The sequence below is a fragment of the Saccostrea echinata genome, unplaced genomic scaffold (genome assembly GCF_033153115.1).
Source record: "Saccostrea echinata isolate AGI-Se365-2 ecotype Australia unplaced genomic scaffold, CSIRO_AGI_Sech_v1 ptg000009l, whole genome shotgun sequence".
Taxonomy (NCBI): Eukaryota; Metazoa; Mollusca; class Bivalvia; order Ostreida; family Ostreidae; genus Saccostrea; species Saccostrea echinata.
In genome coordinates, this window is record NW_026889758.1 from 52,088,417 (window position 1) to 52,111,025 (window position 22,609).

The 22,609-nt window shown below is 32.6% G+C and overlaps 1 protein-coding gene across 1 annotated transcript; it reads left to right on the plus strand.

Moving 5' to 3' along the window:
- Window positions 1-2,386: 2,386 nt before the first annotated feature.
- Window positions 2,387-22,356, plus strand: LOC133182873 (toll-like receptor 4). The gene is made up of 4 exons (XM_061317719.1): window positions 2,387-2,447; window positions 9,075-9,443; window positions 18,142-18,179; window positions 19,798-22,356. The coding sequence occupies exons 1-4, from the start codon at window positions 2,387-2,389 to the stop codon at window positions 22,345-22,347; spliced, it is 3,018 nt and encodes a 1,005-aa protein (XP_061173703.1). The 3' UTR covers window positions 22,348-22,356.
- The last annotated feature ends 253 nt before the right edge of the window (window positions 22,357-22,609 follow it).

Sequence of the window (22,609 nt, forward strand, 5' to 3'; positions counted from 1 at the left end):
TGCATCTTTTAGATGATATTTTTTTTATTGTGAAAGGGTATGGGTTTGTTTGGATAATCTACTAGATACCAAATTTAATCTGAATTCCCCAATTTGTTAAATAGTTTCATAGACATTCATACATTTTAAATTGTACTGCGGATTGCAGTTGAATTGTTGTTACATTCTACATACCGGTACATTATACCATTGATCGGATTTATCACATTAAATACATAATGTTTACAGTAACTAAATTAGGCTTGACAAATCACTGAAGACAGCATAAGGTATGTTTTTCCTATAGTATGCTGTGTTTTTGTTTGATATGTGTTTGGGCGTTTAAAGGGAATTGACTCCACTTTGAGCTTTTAAATGGTATATTACCAAAATTTTAGAATGATCCGAATTTTTTAGCTTTGCTTTATTGGATTAATTTTTACGAACCTTTTTATACCTCAGCAAAGAACGATAACTCCTACATTCGTAGATCAACACCGCCGGTACCAAGATGGAAGGAATTTTCAATACTTTTTGACTGTGTGTCACTGGGATTTCTTGAAAGTTGAGAAAAGAACATAATGAAGTTTTATGGAAATTCTAGTCGTGGCAAATGGAGAATAGTCTGAGGGGATCAAATCGAAAATGCATTTTTATACGTGATTTTTATTTTTCTTTCGATTTAAGGATTTCTCACAGTATGCATAAAAGGATACATCGAGAACATAGACATTCAAGGTTATATGAACCGCTTTTTTGTCACATTCGCTCTCAGTTTGATGGAAACGTTAGTAAACCTGCTATCAGTCTCCCATTTGTAGAGAGTGTCGTAATGGATTCTTGCGGTGAAAGGAACCCTTAAAAAGGACAGCGACTATCATTGTATTTTAAAAAAGAAACGCACGAGTCTGTGTTTTGTCTAAAAAAAAAAAATACAAAATAACTTCTTTCACAATATCTGCAATACAGCAATGAATTACTTAAATAAAGTTATAAAAATTTTAATCTCCAAGAAGATATGGAGTGTTTAAACTTCATTGACCTTACTAATAATATAATAATAATTAGGTGAAAGGTCGACAAGACATAATATTAAGATGATTTTAGTGTATGTTTTCTTTTCTTCATATCTTTTTAAATGTAATTGTCATTTCGTAAAAACAGTATGCCTTAAAATTGAAGAAAAATTTTATTTCACTTAATTTCCATATACATTGGAGGAAGTGAAAATTACCAGTACCTATGGTGGATGTGACTAATTTATATACCTCAATTCAACAGGCACTCTTGGCCCATTCAAAAGAGTCGATGAAGAAATTCAGCAGAAACAGCACTGCTTTAGTTTATTTCTTTTAAAAACCATAGGGTCGCCCACATGGCGCAATGGTTAGAGCGTTTGCGCTAGAAACGCGAAGTAAGGAGTGATCCTTAAGTCGCGGGTTCGATTCACACTGTGGGACGTGGAGACCGGTCCTTCGATTGAGACCGTATAAACCGAGGTCCCGTGTCACAGTAGGTGCTGGCACGAAAAAGATCACTCACTGCTCAATGACCCTCAGTGCCGAGTATAGGTCAAAATTTGTAGCTCTCCACCGGCAAGCGGTGGCGTCTCCATATGAGTGAACAATTCTCGAGAGGGACGTTAAACAACAACAACAAAAACAAAACAAAACAAAAACCATAGGAAAGATGGTTAATGTCTACTTTAATGATGTCTATATATATACTAAAAGGAAAAAGAAACGCAGGGTAAACTTTTTAGGTGAAATAAGGTTATATATTTCAGAGGTATTTTCCAGTTATCCTATCTAACATTTAAAATCATCTTTAATAAAAATGTAACCAAAATCTCAACTGATTTTCCCCAATAATTCACGAGTACCCCCGAAAAGTGAAAAATGAAAATTCTCATTATCTCACATGTCTCCCTCGCGCATCTATCACAGCCTTGATTCTCCTATGGATGGAGTTCATCAGTATGTTTATCCTTCTAACATGGATATTTTTCAACCCTTCCGAGAAGGCAGCCCTTAGTTGATTGAGACCATCTTGGACATTTTAAACCCTATCGTCCACATAGTCCCACAGACGTTTGATGCGAAAAGATGGACTTGACAGAGACCAGTTAAGTGGATAAATGTGATTGTTTGCGAGAAAATCTTGACAAACCCTGGCAGCATTGGGAGGGGGGTTAATATGCCCCAAGAAATAGGCAAACGAAGCACGCATGTGCGAGTTAGACGAACACTTACGTAAAGTTGACGAGCTCACAAACCAAAATCGCGCTATCGATTTCCTTCAGTTTTGGGGTGAATGTAACGATTATGACAGCCTGCTGTATTAATATCAGTTTAGGGTAGTGTGATGGTGATTAAAAAGGTGGCAGGATGAATAGCCCGATCTTGACATGACGCTGTTACGTGTCAACGTCATCGTCACGGTTGGTTGGAAACCTTTCTACGCCCTCTGTGAGGACGGGTAAGACGTTCTATTGTGGAAAAATTCACAACAAACTGCACAGAAACCTGTCGTTGCCTTTGTCCTTACTTAGGCTATGCAATAGCCAGACCCCATGGTACTAACGTCAACCGTACCTTGATTTCAAGAAATGCAGATCGACTGTTAATATCGAAAAACAATGTGTATAGCTTAAGTGCAGCAAATGGTACTACAAGATGTGGTGAAAAACATTTCGTCATCGATATGCACGTGTTTTCGGCTTTTTACCTCTTTCCTTATATGACGTCATACATTTCACGGTTGAGTAGTTCTGACCACTGATTTTAATGCACAGTAACCAAGATATCCCTCTGACCAATTTTCATAATTTTCGGTTATACAGTCAAAAGAATTAGCTTATTATGTTACCCTGCGTGTCTTTTTCCTTTCAGTATATATATATATATATATATATATATATATATATATATATATATATATATATATATATATATATATATATATATATATATATATACACTAATGAAAACTTTATCTATATATTTTCTTATATCTATTCCTCAATTCTGTTGGTGAATTAAATTTTTTGAAGGTGTATTAATTCTTAATACTTAGCGTCATGCAGAATTATACATAAACGTAAAATAACTGATATTTTACGCATGAATAAAAAATATGATGATGTGCGTGCCTTGATAATTAGATGTAGGTACCACGTCATTTTGTGAGCAACTGCAGACACGCGTGTCATAAACAAGAGGCTCAAGGGAATTAAAGGTTACCTGAGTATAATACAACACTACACTGTAAAGGATCCATAGAAGTATATAATACAAAAAAAAAAAAACAAAACTGATAGATGAAGATATGTTACCCATTAGCAATAGAAATAGGATGATCAGGGATCAACAAATAGGTAGTCTAGTACTCAGTATCAAATTACAAAGTAGAATTAATTACTTGTCAATGCTAAAACATTTCCTATTGTCACTATCTACATAAGTGTATTAACTTAAAACTAGATTGCTTAACATTTGTGGTAAACCAAATCCCTCTCATATTGGCCTCTCTATGTCGGTGAAGAACATTTAATGTATAAAGATAAAATTCTTTGGTCAAATCTCTCATTTACCTATCATTTACAAGTCTACATCATTAAAACTTGAAAGTACTTTTTGTATTATACATTAAAAATTACTGTATTTTTTTTTCATTCAATCGACGTATCAGTTACATTTTTACAGTGATTAATTATAATAGATGAATAGGAAAGGGGTTTAACTTCTATCAGTTGAGTACAAATTTCACTACAAGATCAATGGAGCCCTGCTCAGCACCGGAACACTTGACCCAGTGATGTAGAATTTCACAAAACTGATAAACATCTCTTGCTTATTACCATTATTACTCTGTTTCCTTCCTAGATGCCCAGGAGCACAGAAGAGGAATTTCAAAACATTAATGAATTTTCACAATATAATCAATAGAGTCACACCCTTACAACAGGAACCGTGTCCCAGGGGCCATTAATCTCACAATATGGAAGAGGCGCCCTTGCTCATCGTAACTACGTACTTAAAACTCAAGGACAGGGAAGAAGATTGCTTATTAAATTTTAAACCTTTTTGATTCTTAATAAATTTTGTGCCCCCCCCCCTTCCCACTTCGAAAAAAAATTACTACGGACTACAGTGTTTCAATTTATTTTTGGTATAATTGACAGATTTACGCAAATTTTAAAAATGCAAGGATGACATATGTAGCTCTAAAATTTATGCTAATATTGGTAAAATCAAATGACTGAACGACTTAACATCTGTCTTGATAGAATAACTCGGATAAAAGACACACAAAATAGAATACTTACATGTATAAGTAGCAGGTACTGCTATCTTTTACGCATGGTACGCTGGCCCTAAACACAAAACATTTGACGCATATCATTTGGATTTTAACTGAAGTAAGTTAACTTTCGCAACTGTCGAGTTTATGGCCATCTTGGGATATGTGTTCCTAATGGTAAGCATACTGGCTTCATACCAGTGATGTCTGTCCAAAAAAAATCCAATAAATCGACTAAAAATCATAAATGAAACTGATATACAAACCACTAGTATTTTATAGATAGCCAGACTGAAAGGAGGGGTGTAAATAGTCCATTATAAAAAAATTGTGCCAATTGTATTCTGTTTCAAGAATCCGGTATCGATGCTGGAACCTCTCACATGCTAAGCAAGCGCTCTACCACTTCTATTACTACTATCCTGGTCCAACAATATCCCCAGGGTTTTTACATATGCATACGATATTCGTCTTAACTCCTTTATCCTGCTTGCTAATTGATGCTGAAAATTAAAACTTTGTTTCATTTTAAAAAGAACAAGAAAAACATATAACAAATTTACATAACTCCGTTAATTCTAGGGTTTGTAATTTGAACAAATCTAAGTTAGGCCATTAAAATGGAGATTTTTTGCTTTTTACAGTTTTGTTTTTAAGGTTTACTTTTAGCCCACCCTAGCACTAGGTTTACAATTTCTACAAGCTTAAAATAGCAAAATTACGTAGTATTGCTTGTAAAATCGACAAATTATGAACAATAAAGATTTTTAGCGTAATATTGTGGGTAAAACTTTTTTATCCATTATTGTTGCCTAAATTAAATCCTTTATTTCTAACAATTGTATTGCTTTTTGGAGCGTGTTGCATAACGTGTTGCGTGTTGGATGGTGGGGCCATATGACACAAAAGCAAAAATAATAAGATGTGTTTGTGAAACACTCACGTATGACAGCTTAAGGCCAAGGTTAAAGTTTCTCAAATGCAATTTAAATTCCAAGGTCAAGAGATCAAAAATGTTGTTACCCAAGGAAGGGGCCTGTGTAAATGGATATATCTTGTAAATATGAAATCCCAAGCACCAATTCAAAGGTTATGGTCAAGGTTAATATTTTTTCTAAAAAGTGGGTCAAACTCCAAGGTCAGAATCAAAATTAATGGTATGCAGTTAAAGACCTTGGCATAAGAAATACACATGCAAAATATAAATGCCCAAGCACCCACTCTTCAAACGTTATGGCGAAGATTAAAGTTTTTTAAAAGAAGGTTGAACTCCAAGGTCAACAGGTCAAAATTATTGGTATCCCAAGGAATTTCTTGACACAAGGAATACACCTGTGAAATTTGAGTCCTTGTACTGTTCATAAGTTATGGCCAAGATTAAAGTTTTTTTTTAAAGTGGGTCAAACTCTAATGTCGAGGTCAAAAGTCAAAAATATTACCATCCATGGAAAAGTCTTGTCATTTGGAAATACACACATGAAGTTTGAGAGCCCTAGCATTAACTGTTCAAAAGTTATGGCCAAGGTTACAGTTGGATAATTTTTTGCAAAATTGGGTCAAACTCAAAGGTCAAGGTCAAGAGGTCAAATGTGATGGCATGCACTTGGTCTTTGGGTGCAAACTCAGCAATGAAATGATTTAATTCTTCAATTGTTTGGAAACAGTTACAATACAATATACAATGAATGTAATTGACAATGCTATGTACATAAAAATAATCATTTCGAACAATGGAATGGTATGATCATGTACGAAAAAAAAAACAAATTAATATATTCAGAAAATTCCTGAAATATTGTAAGCAAACTTTTGTTGCAAATTTGGGGGAATTTTAAACTTAATACAATTCCAAAGCAATTTAAACTTGGAATTTTTGAATGGATAGTTATATTGTAAAAGAAAGTCAATTTACTGGATTTTAAAATTATCAAATATGTTCAATTTTTCAAAATTTCTAAATGATAAATTATTACATTAAGTGATATATATTGTAAGTTAATTTGATATGTAGTGAGCATACCCTGTGAAGAAATGATGTACATTTCCTGCAGATATTACCTTTTTCTATACATGCAACTGCTGACAGTTGTACAATGATAAAAGAAATGTACGTGAACACATTTTAAATGTAAGACTGACTTCATATATGCATATACAGCTAGTCAAACCAAATGAAAATCATTAACCGTAGAAAATATATGATACCGCAACGGTTTCTTGACCATCCCAAAGTAGTTTCACAAGGTTTGTTCACATTGACAGAATCATTGCACCTGGTTCAGACAAGAAAATGATTTTGTTAAGCTTTGAAAATTATCTAGAATTGAACAACCTCTTGTTCTTCACCTGAGAAGACCAGAAAGAGATGTATGTTCTTATGATTTCCATGGCCGATGGCTCGTGCTTATTGAAGATGTCTGTGATCCCCAGCAAAAAATCCATATACATTGCCAGAGGAAATTTCTTAATACCTAATATGGTGTCACAGCTGCTGTCAGAACCTTTGACCATGAACAACTAGAAATTCTACAAGCGATATGAATTAAGATGGAACATCTTTAATGATGAGAACTAATATAGGCCATTTTTGCCTGCTGTTCAATTTATATTCATTGTATATACTTCTATGTATATCGGGAACAAAATACTTCTTAAATTAAACTAAGATGGAATACTACAAACTCTAATCAATTTTAAAGACGTTATCCAGCCCACAGGAATGTACAAAAAATATTAAATTTTAAAGACATTTTAAACCATATGGAGTTATTTGAAAAAAGCTTTGTCAAACTCAATAAGGGAATTTTTCCAGTTTATATATACAAATGTAAAGACTTCCACAGCTCATGCACAATATAGAATTCTTTTCGTAGGTAGCCTTATATCGATATCATGTTTTTTGTTGTTTGTGCACATCTGCTATGTACCTACAGAATGATAATTACGTATTGATGTAATTTTTAGGGTTTTTTCTTTAATTCAGAACATAATATCTCGTGTTTAACAACACTTTTTTCTTCTTAACAAAGAAACAGTTCAATCAATTCGAACTTCCTGGTTGGATATACAAAGTAAAAAAAAATATCTAACGCTGATGATAGGCTTTGGGAGGAAAGCTAAATAGTCTTGTTTCATTTTAATATTAAGCCCTGTGAACAGATTGTAAAAAATGTTACAAAATGAATTCCTGAATATCAAAATATAGCTGATTCATATCCAAAAATGGACTGTTTATTTTGTTCGCATTTTTGATAATTACATAGAAGCAGCATTGCAAACAGGTAAAACATATGGATATGACTCTTTATACAGTTTTTTTTAATTTTAAATTCCCCCTGTGATTATTTTCATGGAATGTCTCATATACAAGCTATCAAATATTATGTTTCAGATAATAAAAGATTAAAAATCAGCCCGGTATTTTAAATCGCTTTGAGCGATAGAAGTATAAAATTAATAAATTCTAACATAAACTAATTCTATAACAATTAATAAACATAGAATCCACATTTTTTTTCTTAATACAATGTTCAGGAAATAAACCATTCTTACCAGCTGCATAAACATGTCAGCAAGGGTCTTTATTTTTTTACCTCAATCCTGAAACAAATTAGTACATTGTATGTTTATTTAGTTTGCCCTTTTTTCTCTGCAGACAAAGGATCAGCAGTACTACATTAAAAAATGAGTCTCATTGCAACTCTGTTGTTCTACATTGTTTTGCATTCTTGAGGCTTTCATTACAATTAAGATGTTCTTCCGAGCCACATTGCAGATGTTTTTACGAAAGAGGGATGCTAAGCTTTAATTGCAGCTCGCTAAACCTTCATCAAGGAGATGAAGTACTCCAAGGAAAGCTTTTACAGACTTTCCTAATTAAGGCATACCAAACTAAATGGATTAGGTGGTCATAACTTTGGGGACGCATTTGAAAAAAATAATTCTATTTAAATTCTTGTATTTTTGATATTTGATGGTCTCTGTGTTCTGAATAGCATCGAGAATGACACAATCAATGTTTTCCAACAATTGAAACATTTACAAATATCTTCTTGTGATAACAAGTACATAGAGAAAGGAGCCTTTCAACAATTGAAATTAACTCGAATTTCTGAACATTACAGACAACCAAGACCAAACAATATCCGTGTTATCCAATATAACTCATGATCTGCAACTTTCAAAAATCCAAACGCTTATCGCAAATAGGCTTCAATGTACAAACGGACTTTCACTGATATTAAGAATAAACCATATCAAATATCTAAGAAATACTTCTTCGAAAGAGTTGTCCTTGGTAAATAACAGAATAGGCATAATTGAACATCTGCTTACTAGTCACCTTCCTAAGACGTTGAAATATATAAATATTAATGACAACCCGCTAATCTACGGGGTTTATTTACTTGAAGCTAAGGAGACTTTCTTTCAAATCTAGAAAGGTTGGACATTGACAATACATACGAAGATCCTATCCATTAAACAGGCTGTAAGTATAGTTCAAACAGTTATGATAACAAAGAGGAAGAACTTACCGTGGAAGGAACGGAATATAAAGAGTCACCAGCGGTCTTTTCTTATCAATTACCCCCGAAGCTAAAATCTCTTAGCATCGCTAATCAGAAAATGTACCTTCCTTTGATAGATACCAATTACGGAAAAGATCTCGGAATTCATTAACACATTTGCATATTCAGGGAAATCTGATATATGACATACAACATTTCAGTGGACTTTGGCGTCTAGAATACCTTGATCTCTCGAACAACTTCTGCTCTAATATTACCAAACAGTCATTTCAAAATATGACAAACTTATTATTCCTGAACTTATCCAGAAATCTTTTAGGAAAGGAGTTAAACGTCAGTCCTCAAAACATGTATTTGATCACCTCCATAGTTTGAAGGTACTGGATCTGTCCTACAACTGGATAACTAGCTTGCATATAGATATGCTTGTATTCATGTCAAATATTGAGCACCTAAACTTAAGTAATAACGAAATAAAAAGTGTCACTTTTGATCTCTCAGCTGCTTTAAAATTGCGTAGTATAGATTTGTCTTCCAATAAAATTGTGATGTTGGATTCAAAATCAATGGACTTTTTAGATGCTTCTAGGGAGAAACAACTCTCTATCCAAATGTCGAGCAACCTATTACAGTGTACATGCCAAAGAATGGAATTCCTGAAATAGATTAAAGAATCTTCAAATAAACATTTCGTTGACAGAGAGAATTCATTTGCACATTCACAGATGGAAAAGAGATAAATCTGCTCAATTTGAACCAGATACTCACTTCATTAACTCTTGAATGTACGTCATTCACAACAACAATAGTCATAGGGACCACTATGTTACTCGTCATAATTATTTTTGTTACCTCTTCCATAATGTATAGGTATAGATGGAAACTGCGATATTTATATTACGCCGGTAAGAGAAGTTACAGAGGATATTCAAGAATCTTAGAGAAAGGTAGAGAGTATCAGTTTGATGCTTTTATTTCTTACTCTGAATGTGAAAGGGCAGAGTTTATACCGAACACTTTGAAGCTAGAAAGGGAAAATAATTTCAAATTTTGTATACACAGTCGTGACTTTATAACTGGTGTTAACGTAGCAGAAAACATTACCAATGCTATTCACAATAGCAAGCGTACTGTCTGTTTTCTGAGTAAAGCTTTCTTTGGAAAGTGTCTATAGAGGAGGGGAAACAACTTTATTTATTGTTCTTGTAAACAAAGATCTTGAAGCTGTCTTGCAGCAATTTCTGAAGGATGTAACAGGAGAACAAACATATCTGGAATATGAAAAAGAAATTAAAGAGAAGTTCTGGAATGCTATTACTCAGGCATTAAGAGAATGAAATGTCAAGTCTATATGTATATTGGAAGGATAATATTTAAGATTTTAAAATAACAAAATTGAAACCTGGAGACATCTAAAGAAAACGGATCTAAATACTGATTAAAGAAATTTGAATTGTCATGTTATATGTAATGATACAGGCAAATGGGGTCCAAATATCAGATATTTTAAATGATATGTTGATCAATTTCATCCTAACCCAATAAAATATCAATTTAAAACATTGGTATGAAGATTATATTACTTTATATCATTTTTCTTTGTTGTGGGCTTCTTTTCCTCTATATCAGTAAAGAAAGCAAATAATTTGCTTTTTATAGGTTTTTTTTTTATTATATCTATTAAATTTATCTTCTCTCGCTTTGAATGATCTACGTCATAATACTTCCGATCGAATATCATTAGTAAACATCCTCTAAGTACTTTGTTAACAATCTTCACTGTTTTGAATAAATACTCGAACTTGCAAATCAAGATTTTTTTTGTAAATTTAAATTTAGAATAACATTAAGAATTTACAAAGGAAAAATCATTAAAATTTAAGAAATCGATTGCATATCTAGTCCAGATTTCATAATTATTCCTTTGCTAAATATGTTATATGATTATTCAGGATTATTCAGGAGAACAAACGTAACAGAGAATGGGGATGTATGATTGATTGATTGATATTGTTAAACGCCGAGTCGGCAATATTTCAGCCATATATCGGCGGGAATGGGGATGTATGAGAAACATTATAAGTTTGTGACATGGCATAAGTTTGTGCAGATAATAACCTATTGAACACCCATTAGGATATTAAATTCCTAATTATGTTCCCCAAACGGAGTTTGGGAACATATTGTTTTTACTCTGTTTCTTATTATTATTATTATTATTATTATTATTATTCTTTTTTCTTCTTATTTCTTCTCCGGTACTTTTTTTTTTGTCCGCGAGTGTTCTCGGAAACTGCTCATCCAATTGATTTAAAGCCTTTTTAGGGTTAATAGGCATGTTATGTAGATTTGCGGAACAAAGGTCATTTTGCGCGCACGTGCATGCACGTGCGTGCGCGTGCAATGGGTAAAATGACCAATATACTTGATATAGCTGTAATTTTTATATTTTTTGGTGAAATGCTTTGATACTCAGAATATAAGGATATATTAAAAGTGTGAACAAGATGACATGGTCATCATGCACATGCAAGCATATGCATGCACGTGCGCGCGTGCAATGTGTTAAATGACTGATATAATTAATATAGCCGTAATTTTGATATTTTTTGATGAAAAGCTTTGATATTAAGAATATATATATATATATATATATATATTAAAAGTGTAGACAAGATGATTTGGCCATGATGCACATGCATGCACATGCGCGCGCGTGCAATGTGTTAAATGACCAATATACTTAATATAGCCGTAACTTTTATATTTTTTGATGAAAAGCTTTGATACTATGAATTAACAGACATATTATAAGTGTACACAAAATGGCATGGTCATTATGAACATGCATGCATGTGCGCGTGCGCGCAATGCTAAGATGACCAATATGCTTGATTTAGCCGGAACTTATATATTTTTTGATGAAATGTTTTGATACTGAGAATATAAAGATGCATATATAGTATAGACGGGATGACTTGGTCATCCTGCACATGCATGCACGTGCGCGCGCGTGAAATGCAAAAAATGACCAATATACTTCATTGCCTTATTTAATGAAGCTTACAGGAAAAAAGTCACCAAAAGGGAGTTGGGGAGCGTTTGGGGAACATCTGTAACGGTCCCCGTTACAATTATAACTAGTTTATTAAATAGTTTTAATTTTCAAATCTTCAAAATCGGTTAACAGATGTTTTTACAATTCCACATGCATCAATCCGATGTCGGATTTAACATCTTAAATAACTTATTGTTATCAGTAAGAGAAATAGAGTAGGACAAATCACTGAAAATAACAGAAAGTAGTAATTTTCTCTAGCGCGTATTTTGTTTGTTTGTTTTTTTATTGTTTAACGTCCCTCTCCAGAATTTTTCATTCATATGGAGACGCCACCACTTGCCGGCGGAGAGCTACAAATTTTGACCTATACTGGGCAGTCAGGGCCATTGAGCAGTGAGGGATCTTTTTCGTGCCAGCACCTACTGCGACACGGGACCTCGGTTTATACGGTCTCATCCGAAGGACCGGTCTCGAGTCCCACAGTAGGATTCGAACCCGCGACGTAAGGATCAACTCCTCACTCAGCGACTCTAGAGAGAACGCTCTAACCACTGTGCCACGCGGGCGACGCGCGTATTTTGAAGGACTATATATATATATATATATATATATATATATATATATATATATATATATATATATATATATATATATATATATATATATATATATATATATATATATATATATATATATATATATTTATATTTATATATATATATATATATATCTCGTAATTTCATTCTCACCAAGTGTAAAACTACTTGATTTTGCAATAGAGTATTTCAATAAAATTATATTGATATTTATCTAAAAAGGATGGTAAAATGTACATATAGAGTAAATATGGATGAATAGAAATTAGGGTAGCTATTATTGCACAATCTATTTTTTCTGTGCTTGTATAGTATGTCATCAGCCAATTTTTACTTCCTTATCATTTTAGTATGAACGTACTTACATCGAAATGAAAATAAAGACAAAAGTGGACTACTGATTCTTTTGATTCATCTATTAAGTTTTGCATCTCTAGCCATGATATTATTATTTTTTTTTTTATTCCTTTTTCACAGAATCATAGGGATAACATTAGTGATTTGCATATCTTTCTCCTTACAACAGAAAGGGGAAAATGTTGCCTGTCAGCTGGATAAGGGAGGACCTAAAATCTTTTGTCTAATGCTCTTTCAACTGCTCTTTCAACTGAGCTAACCATTTTACATTTCTATGTCAAATAAAATTATTCATTTTATTGATTTGTTAAGTATTTAATTTCAGCTTCCGCTTTTTTTAAAAGTCCCTTTTTTAATTTTATTGTAATATATTTGAAACTGGAAAAAATAGGAAGAAAACCTTTGTGATAAGCAAACAGATATATTTCCCTAAAGCTCATATATGTACTTAAATGAAGAGGAAGAATAGACATTTATTTTGAATTTGATATCATGTGGCAACTACGGGAAAAAAGAGATAAACGCATTAAGTGTTTTAAAACGATGGTACAGTTATTTATTTTTTATCTATTTATTCATTTTTTTGTAAATTGTTAAAAGCAAGAAAAAAAAAAGAATTTTCTGCATTATCAACAATAATTATACGATTATTTCTTTAAAGCATGATCCATATATTTTTTCTTCATTTATCCCTTATTTTGTTAATGAAAACAATACTTGGTGACGCAAACGCTCAAAATATCGTGTATTCTAGAGTCTTCCGGGGTGACATCGCAGCTGAAAATTTGATAGCAATAAAATTTGTCGAAGAGAGCATGGGGTTCCTAAAAATAAGATTTTGAACAAACTCAAATGTGGTAAAAATTGATGAAGTTGATGTCGAACATGAAATGAGTAAAATTGCCCCAACTACAGCTAAACATATGAAAAATCTGAACAAGAAAGCAACTTTTTGGTAAAGAGGAAGAATTATTGAATGCTAAGAATGACATTGTAAATCAAAAGTTAGGTCTTAAGAAAGAAAATCAGCATGTACCTGGAAGTAATAATAGAAATATTTGACAAATAACAAGCAGAAATCAATGGTTCTCAACTTAATTAATTATTATCAAGAGAAACAAAGATTAGTCTATCTCAAGTCTATCAACAACTGGTCACCTTGTAAAAAGCCAACCTTGTACATTAAGTTGTGTCATCTGGTAAATTTGTCCACGGGCAATCGTCGTATAGTCAGTCTATAACATAGGTCAACCATTCATGGGTCGACCTACATGTATACCCCGGGTCAATTTATGCAAAGTCTCTCTATGACAAATCAGGTTATGCAAGGGCATTCAATACACAGTTAACCTATATCATATCAAACTCATATGATGCAAGGTCAACCTGAATTTGTTCAACCAATGTCTACTCAAAGAAGATGGACGAACAAGGCGTGCAGAATGCCTATTAAAGATAGTTTCAGAGATATAAAAATCATATTCAATTTGTGAATTTAGTACTTAGAGAAAAAGTTTTTTTATTATTGTAATTTATGAAAGTATGACAAACAAACTTTTCTGCAGAATTTTTTTTAGCAAAAACCATTCAATTATTGAAAAAATAGTGTGGTATTCTTGGGGTTCAAACCCTAGCAATAAAAATCAATACAATAATTTTTCCTTTTAGACTAACACGTCAACCACTACGTTACACAACCCTCTTTTTGATATGACTCTTGACTAAATGGACTTCAAGTATTTCTCGGAAAGGTACGAATGTTGTGTCATAAAAGAGTTATTTTAAGGACATTGGCAAGGTTTCTGGTTATCGTATTGAATTTTTCAAGAACTCTTGGGTAGGTTTAAAGGTGATAAACAGGCTATATTTGGATTGTTTAACCTACCAAGACAACCTTATTTTTTAGATTTTGTCAAATCAGTGTTTTTACAATTCTCAATGCATTTCCTATGTAGAATATTGATAAAAGGGACCTACATAATTTTTCATCGTAATATTTCTCCAAATCCTACTTATTTCATATAGTTTTTGTATTATATACATTATTGTATCTTTATTTCCTATGAATTCTAGATATTTTGGCTGAAAATGTATATATAGAAACAAGACATGGATATACCGGTACCGATTATGTATTTTTTAGTTGCTTCCCTTAACACTGAAATTGGTATCGAGACTGGTTCATTGCTTCTGTCATGTAATTGACTGAATTGATGAAACGCATTGTGATAAAAATGTTGGCATGGATTTATTTTTAACTTTTATTCGTAGTTAATACATGCTGCTACCTTCACACCTAAGAACTTCTCATTCGGCCTACCCTTCAGATGTCACATCTTTGCCCTTCGCAGCACTGTTAAGGCGTACTTCAAAGAAATCAACAGAATATAAATGTGCATAAATACATACCATTTTAAACTGAATTTATTTTTGTAAAGGTACTTTATTATCTTATGACTTTAAAATTCTTTGAAATAACATTGTTTACCCCGCTCTGTACTGAATTTGGTTTGGTCACGTTATTTGATAGTCACGTGATAAATGCATGTAATGTGTACTGTATGTAGGTCACAAACAAATTTCAATATCGCAAGGGCATACCCTAGTTAAAATTAAAAATTAAAGTAATAGATTGTTTCTACATAACTTGTAGTTTTTGGAAAGTGCTGCTGCTTTAAATAGAATTCGCATTTTATTAGTTTAAATTTCAAGTTATCTGGCTAATGTCGAAATATGTGTGACCTTTACCAAGTATTTTATGTATTTATTAAATTATGCTATCGATTTCAGGAAAGCAGCAGCACTTTTCAAGTTAAGGAATACGTCCGTTATGTGTATTCAAAAAATGGACAAGATCTATTAAGTGTATGCCCTTGCGAAAAGGCGATTTAATGAGGCACCTCGGCGTGAAACATGCACACCCTGTAGACAAAAACACGGTAGAATTAATTCAATACATTCTCTCGATATTTTTTAAATAATGGCACTAAACAAACGTTTCAGATTTGTATTAATGGTCTACCTAAGATTTGCAAATAATATTCTGTTTAATAAGAATAAGCATTTTTCACTGTGAAAAAATTACTTGATCCGCCTCTCACTGCACATAAAATGCGTCAAGCTTTACCATGATGACGTCATGTCGACAAGTGCATTGCGATCAGTGACTTGTTTATATCTTGCAGTGTGGGATCTAACTAGCGACAAAAATGAATGCAGTGGTAAGTTTTGATGTAGTTCATTACTCTTATGCAGTTTAGATTCGCAAATTATTTCATTTTCTGTTATTGTGAGGAATTGCTATATTTGTGTGATGTCACAGTAAACTTTTCCCGTATAAATTAGGCCCCGCCCCCTTTATGAAGCCTTAACAGAGCTGTGTTCCCAGCATTCTGGGACCTGTTGGCTCTTTGTCCCTGAAAACTACGTACAACAAAGCCATTACTACTTTTCTTTCTTGCTGTATAGATGATTCTACCCGTTGAAGGAAGTTTACCTCTGTAACATACGCTTTATTGGTTTTCACCGCTGAGAGAATTTTACACGGGAGATCACTCTCAATCACTGTTTTATAAGTGAAAAACCCATGTATTAAACCTTTTTTTCTCCGAAAACTCCTGACGTGCCAATGTCCTTAAGGTATAGTGGGTCTTTACTCCATGTTTTCGTTTATCAAAAAATGTATATTTTTACGCATACTTTGAGAATAAACTTTCGAAAAAAAATGGAGCGAAGACCCTTTTCATATGGAAAAATTGTTTTATTATATGAAAAAATGCTCCTTTTTGCTCTATTTTGGGTGTGTATGCACATAGACCAATAATTTTAATCTTTTTGAGATTTTTGTAAATAGTTGAGATTTTACATCACGTATACCTTTATGTTAGATGAAATATCAGAGAAATTTTTGATATAATTGAGATTTGATATTTTCACCCTCATATTTGTCGCGCCATAGGTATTTCGCACGCCTTGTTTGCTCATGTCTTTTATGTTAGATCAGCGTATGCCGAATAGATATTCAGGTCGGAATCATTAGGTTGATAGAAACTCTCCTAGGGGTCTAAAGTGTGACAGGATTTAAGCAAAAATTATGAGATACTACAAGGTAAGCACTGGACACCAGAAACTGCAAGGATGACTTATGCATGCTGGTGCCTTGAAGGTAAAGCAAATAAGTATTATGCTTCAGTAATTGCCAAAAACCTAGCCACTGGTTTTCAGGAAATCTTTAATGAATAAGAGAATTTTTTTGGAGGAGTACCATTGCCAGAAACAGCACAAGATCAACTAGGTTTTTATAAACAAAAACCTGAGGAATCTATTGAGTTATGCAGTTGTCAGTTGTCACATATGATCAAAGAACAAATAAAATACAAAATAGGCTAAAATATATGTAAATGTATAGTTTATATGTAAACTGAATTTGCAAAGAAAAAATAAGTTTGTGTCTTACTTTCGATTTTAAAACGATACAAATATTTGAACTTTCAAAAAAAAAATCTTTACATTACTTTTGCAGTTAAAATAAGAGCGACAACTTTGGGGGTGCATCCATTACAAGAGTGCGGCCTTTACATGCGACTTTATGGTAACAGTTTTGAATTCACCAAAATATTATCCGCCAAAATTAATGGTATACCTTGCAACCTAAAATCGCCAAATTTGTGTCCCACAAAAAACCCGGCTATACGGTATCTTCTTTTTTAATCTACCATTCCTATAGCAATTTAATTCTATTTAAAATGTTATAATCAGTAAACAGAAATTCACTCAAAACATTTCAACTATACTTTAGACGTATTTGGCTCATAAAACACCATATGCCAAAGATATTCACATCTTCACAGTCTTTAACATTTCGAATAACAATTATAACTTTAAATTAAAAGTTTAAATATTATTATTTTCTTGATAAATATATCATTTGTCATTTAAAACCTATAATAAAGATTCAGAGCATGTGTTAAGTATTCCCAACGGTACTTCGGTATGAATCCATTCTAAAAAGATCATGAAACAAAATTATTATAAATTGCATGGTTGATTTACAAAATAAGCCACAAAGCAATGTGCTAAGTGAGACAGACAAGGAAATTATCTAAAAGCATATAAAAAGATATTTTTGATATCTTTTCCTTTCCTATTCTTATCATTTAAAAAACATACATGATCGTATCATGGATTACGAAAGCCCAGAAGGCTCATTCGAGATTCGACTTTCGAAATACGAGATTCGAAATTCGAATTTCGGTCTTCTGGGCTTTTGTAATGGATATGTGTATAGTTTTTACATGTTACATGCATTTCTCTTTAGGTGAAAACTCAGCATTTGAAGAATTTAATTCTTCAAAGGTTTGGGAACAGCTAAAGTGTGAATGTACTTAATATATGATACAAAAAATGATAATAATAATATTAATGATAATAATAATCATTATAAACAATGAATTGGTATGACCATGTACAAAACAAACAAAATAATATTTTCTGAAAATTTCTGAAAAATTGTAAACAAACTTTTGTTGCAATTTTGGGGGAATTTTAAAGTTAATATATTTCCAAAGCATTTAAACTTTGATTTTTTGAATAGGTAGTTAGCTTGCGAAAAGAAAGTCTGTTTACTTCATCGGATTAATTATCAAATATTTTATTTAAATTATTCAAAATTCCCATATGATCAAACATTACATTAATTGATATGTTATAGACTAATGTAAAATGTTACCCAATAATAAGCATACCCTGTGAAGAAATTGATACAAATTTTCTGCGGATATTACCTTTTTCTATACATGCAGCTGCTGACAGATATACAATGATAAAAGAAATGTACGTGAACACAGTTTAAATGGTTAACCTACTCCCTATATACAGATATTCAAACCAAATGAAAATCAAACATTTAATCTGGCTTCAATAATTTAGAGAAATATCCCTATAAAAATTCAGACTTTAAATATACAGTCAAATGGTAAAAAAAAAAATAAATAGCATGTATTTATGAAATTAACAAGATGTGTGAAATTTATGTACAAAGTGTGGAGGTGCAGCACTGAATTAATTTAAATGATTCTAACTGTTAACATGTGGATGAAACTTAGTAAGGAAATAGCCGCAATTTATATTTGCAGATGTAAAGAGTATTCCATAGGTCATGCAGAATTTAAAACTCGTTCTGTACGAAGCCTTGTATAGATATAATAGTTTGTTCTTTGTATACATCAGCTTTGTACCTACAGAATGATAATTACGTATTGACGTAATATAAAGGGTTTTTTCTTTAATTCAGAACATGATATTGCATGATTAACAACACTATTTTCTTCTCAACAAAGAAAGAGTTCAATCAATGCGAACTTCCTGGTTGTATATACAAAGAAAAGAAAATTCTAACGCTGGTGCTTGACTTTGGACGGAAAGATAAGTGGTTTTGTTTTCATTTTAATATTAAGCCCTATGAACAGATTGTAAAAGAGGATACAAAATGAATTCCTGAATACCAAAATATAGCTGATTCATATCCAAAAATGGACTGTTTATCTGGTTCGCATTGTTGATGATTACATAGAAGCAGCGTTACAAACAGGTAAAACACATGGATATGACTCTTTATACAGTTTTTGATTTTAAATCCATGCGATTATTGTCATAAAATGTCTCATATACAAGCTAGAGAATATTATGTTTCAGAAAATAAAAGATTAAAATAGTGAAATAAGCCTGGCATTTTAAATCGCTTTGTGCGATAGAACTATTAAAATAATATATTTTAACATAAAATAATTATTAGACAATTGATACATATTGAATCCACATTTTTCTCCTTAATACAATGTTCAGGAAAGAAAAAAATTCTTACGGGATGCAAAAAATATCAACCATAGTCTTTATCTTCATTTTTTTTACCAATCAAACCTGAAACAAATTAGTGCATTGTATGTTTGTTTAGTTTGCTCTTTTTTCTCTGCAGACCAAGACACGGCAGTACTACATTAAGAAAATGAGTTTCGTTGCAACTATATTGTTCTACATTCTTGTTGCATTCTTGAAGCAGTCACAACAATTAAGCTGTTCTTCCGAGCCACAATGCAGATGTTTTATCGAAAGAGGGATGCTAAGCGTCGATTGCAGCTCGCTTAACCTTACTCATTCTCCAAAATTCGAACAAAATGTTAGATGCATTTATCTTAACAACAATGGTCTTACTGATATACCTACTGACATGCCACAAGAGATTGTACGGCTAGATATAAGCGATAACAATATTCGAAATCCAAAAAAGGCAAGTCTTTCAAGGTATAAAAATCTACAATGGCTAAATATTGAACATAATTGTTTATGGCAGAGATATATGAAATGGCCGTCACGCTTTTTTGAGAATCTGACAAAACTCGATACTTTGCTCATGAAGGATACTTGTTCTGAAATTCCTGAAAGTAAAATCAAGGAGATGAAGTATTCCAAGGAAGGCTTTTACGGACTTCCGTCATTAAGACATATCGAACTAAACGGATTAGGTGGCCATAACTTTGAGGACGCATTTGAAAAAAATAATTCGATTCAAGTTCTTGCATTTGCAAAATATGGTGGTCTTTGTGTTCTGAATAGCATCGAGAATGACACATTCAATATTTTCCAACAATTGAAACATTTACAGTTATCTACCTGTAATATCAAGTACATAGAAAAAGGAGCCTTTGAAGAATTGAATGATCTCGAATTTCTGGATATTTCAAATAACCAAGACCTTACAATATCCGTGTTATCCAATATAACTCATGATCTGCAATATTCAAACATTCAAACGTTAAAGGCAAATTTGCTTCAATGTACAAACGGACTTTCGATGGTATTAAGAATAAGCCACATTAAATATCTTAGAAATACTTCTTTGAAAGAGTTGTCCTTGGTTAATAATAGAATAGGCATCATTCAACATCTGCTTACCAGACACCTTCCTAAGACATTGAAGTATTTAAATATGAATGATAACCCGCTGATTTACGGGATTTATTTACTTGAAGGAGACTTTCTTTCAAATTTAGAAAGGTTGGACATTGACAAAACATTAAATGATACTTACCATGAAACAGGCTGTAAGTATACTTCAAACAGCTGTGATAACAAAGAGGAAGAACTTACCGTGGAGGGAACGGAATATAAAGAGTCACCAGCGGTCTTTTCTTATCAATTACCCCCGAAGCTAAAATCTCTTAGCATTGCTAATCAGAAAATGTATCTTCCTTTGATAAATTCCAATTACGGAATAACATCTCGGAACTCATTAACACATCTGCATATTCAGGGAAATCTTATATATGACATACAACATTTTAGTGGGCTTTGGCGTCTAGAATACCTTGATGTCTCGAACAACTTCTGCTCTAATATTACCAAACAGCCATTTCAAGATATGTCCAACTTGTTTTTTCTGAACTTATCCAGAAATCTTTTAGGAAAGGAATTAAAGCGTCAGTCCTCAGAACATGTATTTGATCACCTACGTGGTTTGAAGGTACTGGATCTTTCCTACAACTGGATTACCCACTTGCATAAAGATTTGTTTGTATTCACGTCAAATATAGAACACCTAAACATAAGTAATAACGAAATAGAAAGTGTCACTTTTGATCTGTCAGCTGCCTTAAAATTGCGTAGCATAGATTTGTCTTCCAATAAAATTGTGATGTTGGATTCAAAATCAATGGACTTTTTAGATTCTTCGAGACAGAAACAACTCTCTATCCAGATGTCAAACAATCCATTACAGTGTACATGCCAAAGCATGGAATTCCTCAAATGGATGCAAGAATCTTCAAATAAACATTTTGTTGACAGAGAGAATTACACTTGCACATTCACAGACGGAAAAAAGATTGAACTGCGCCATTTAGAGCAGATAATCACTTCTTTAGAGCGTGAATGTACATCATTTACAACAACAATAGTCATAGTGACCATTATTTTACTGGTCACAATTATTTTTGTTACTTCTGCCATAATGTATAGGTATAGATGGAGACTGCGTTATTTGTATTACGCCGGTAAGAGAAGTTATAAAGGATATTCAAGGATCTTAGATACAGGTAGAGAGTATCAATTTGATGCTTTCATTTCTTACTCTGAAAGTGAAAGAACAGAGTTTATACCAAACCTTTTGAAGTTAGAAAGAGAAAATAATTTTAAATTTTGTATACACAGTCGTGACTTTATAATTGGTGTTAACGTAGCAGAAAACATTACCAATGCTATTCACAACAGTAAACATACGGTCTGTTTTCTGAGTAAAGCTTTTTTGGAATCTGAATTTTGCATATACGAGGCTCAAATGGCTCGAATGGAGAGTATCTATAGAGGAGGGGAAACAACTTTACTAATTGTTCTTGTGGACAAAGATCTTGGAGTTGTCTTGCCACCATTTCTAAAGGATGTAATAAGAGAACAGACATATCTGGAATATGATAAAGAAATTAAAGAGGAGTTCTGGAATGCTCTGGCTCAGGCATTACGAGAAATGTAATTTTAAGTCTATATTGGAATAATAGGATTTTAAAATGAAACAAGATGTGTTTGTGAAACGCTGATGCCCCCGTATGGCAGCTTATGGCGAAGGTTAAAGTTTCTCAAATGCAAGTCAAAATCCAGGCCAAAAGATAAAAAATGTTGATACCCAAAGAAAGGTCTTGTCTATATAGGAATATACCTGTGAAATTTGAAAGACCTAGCTGCAACTGTTCAAAAGGTATGGCATTGGTTAAAGTTTTTAAAAATAAAAGTCAAAT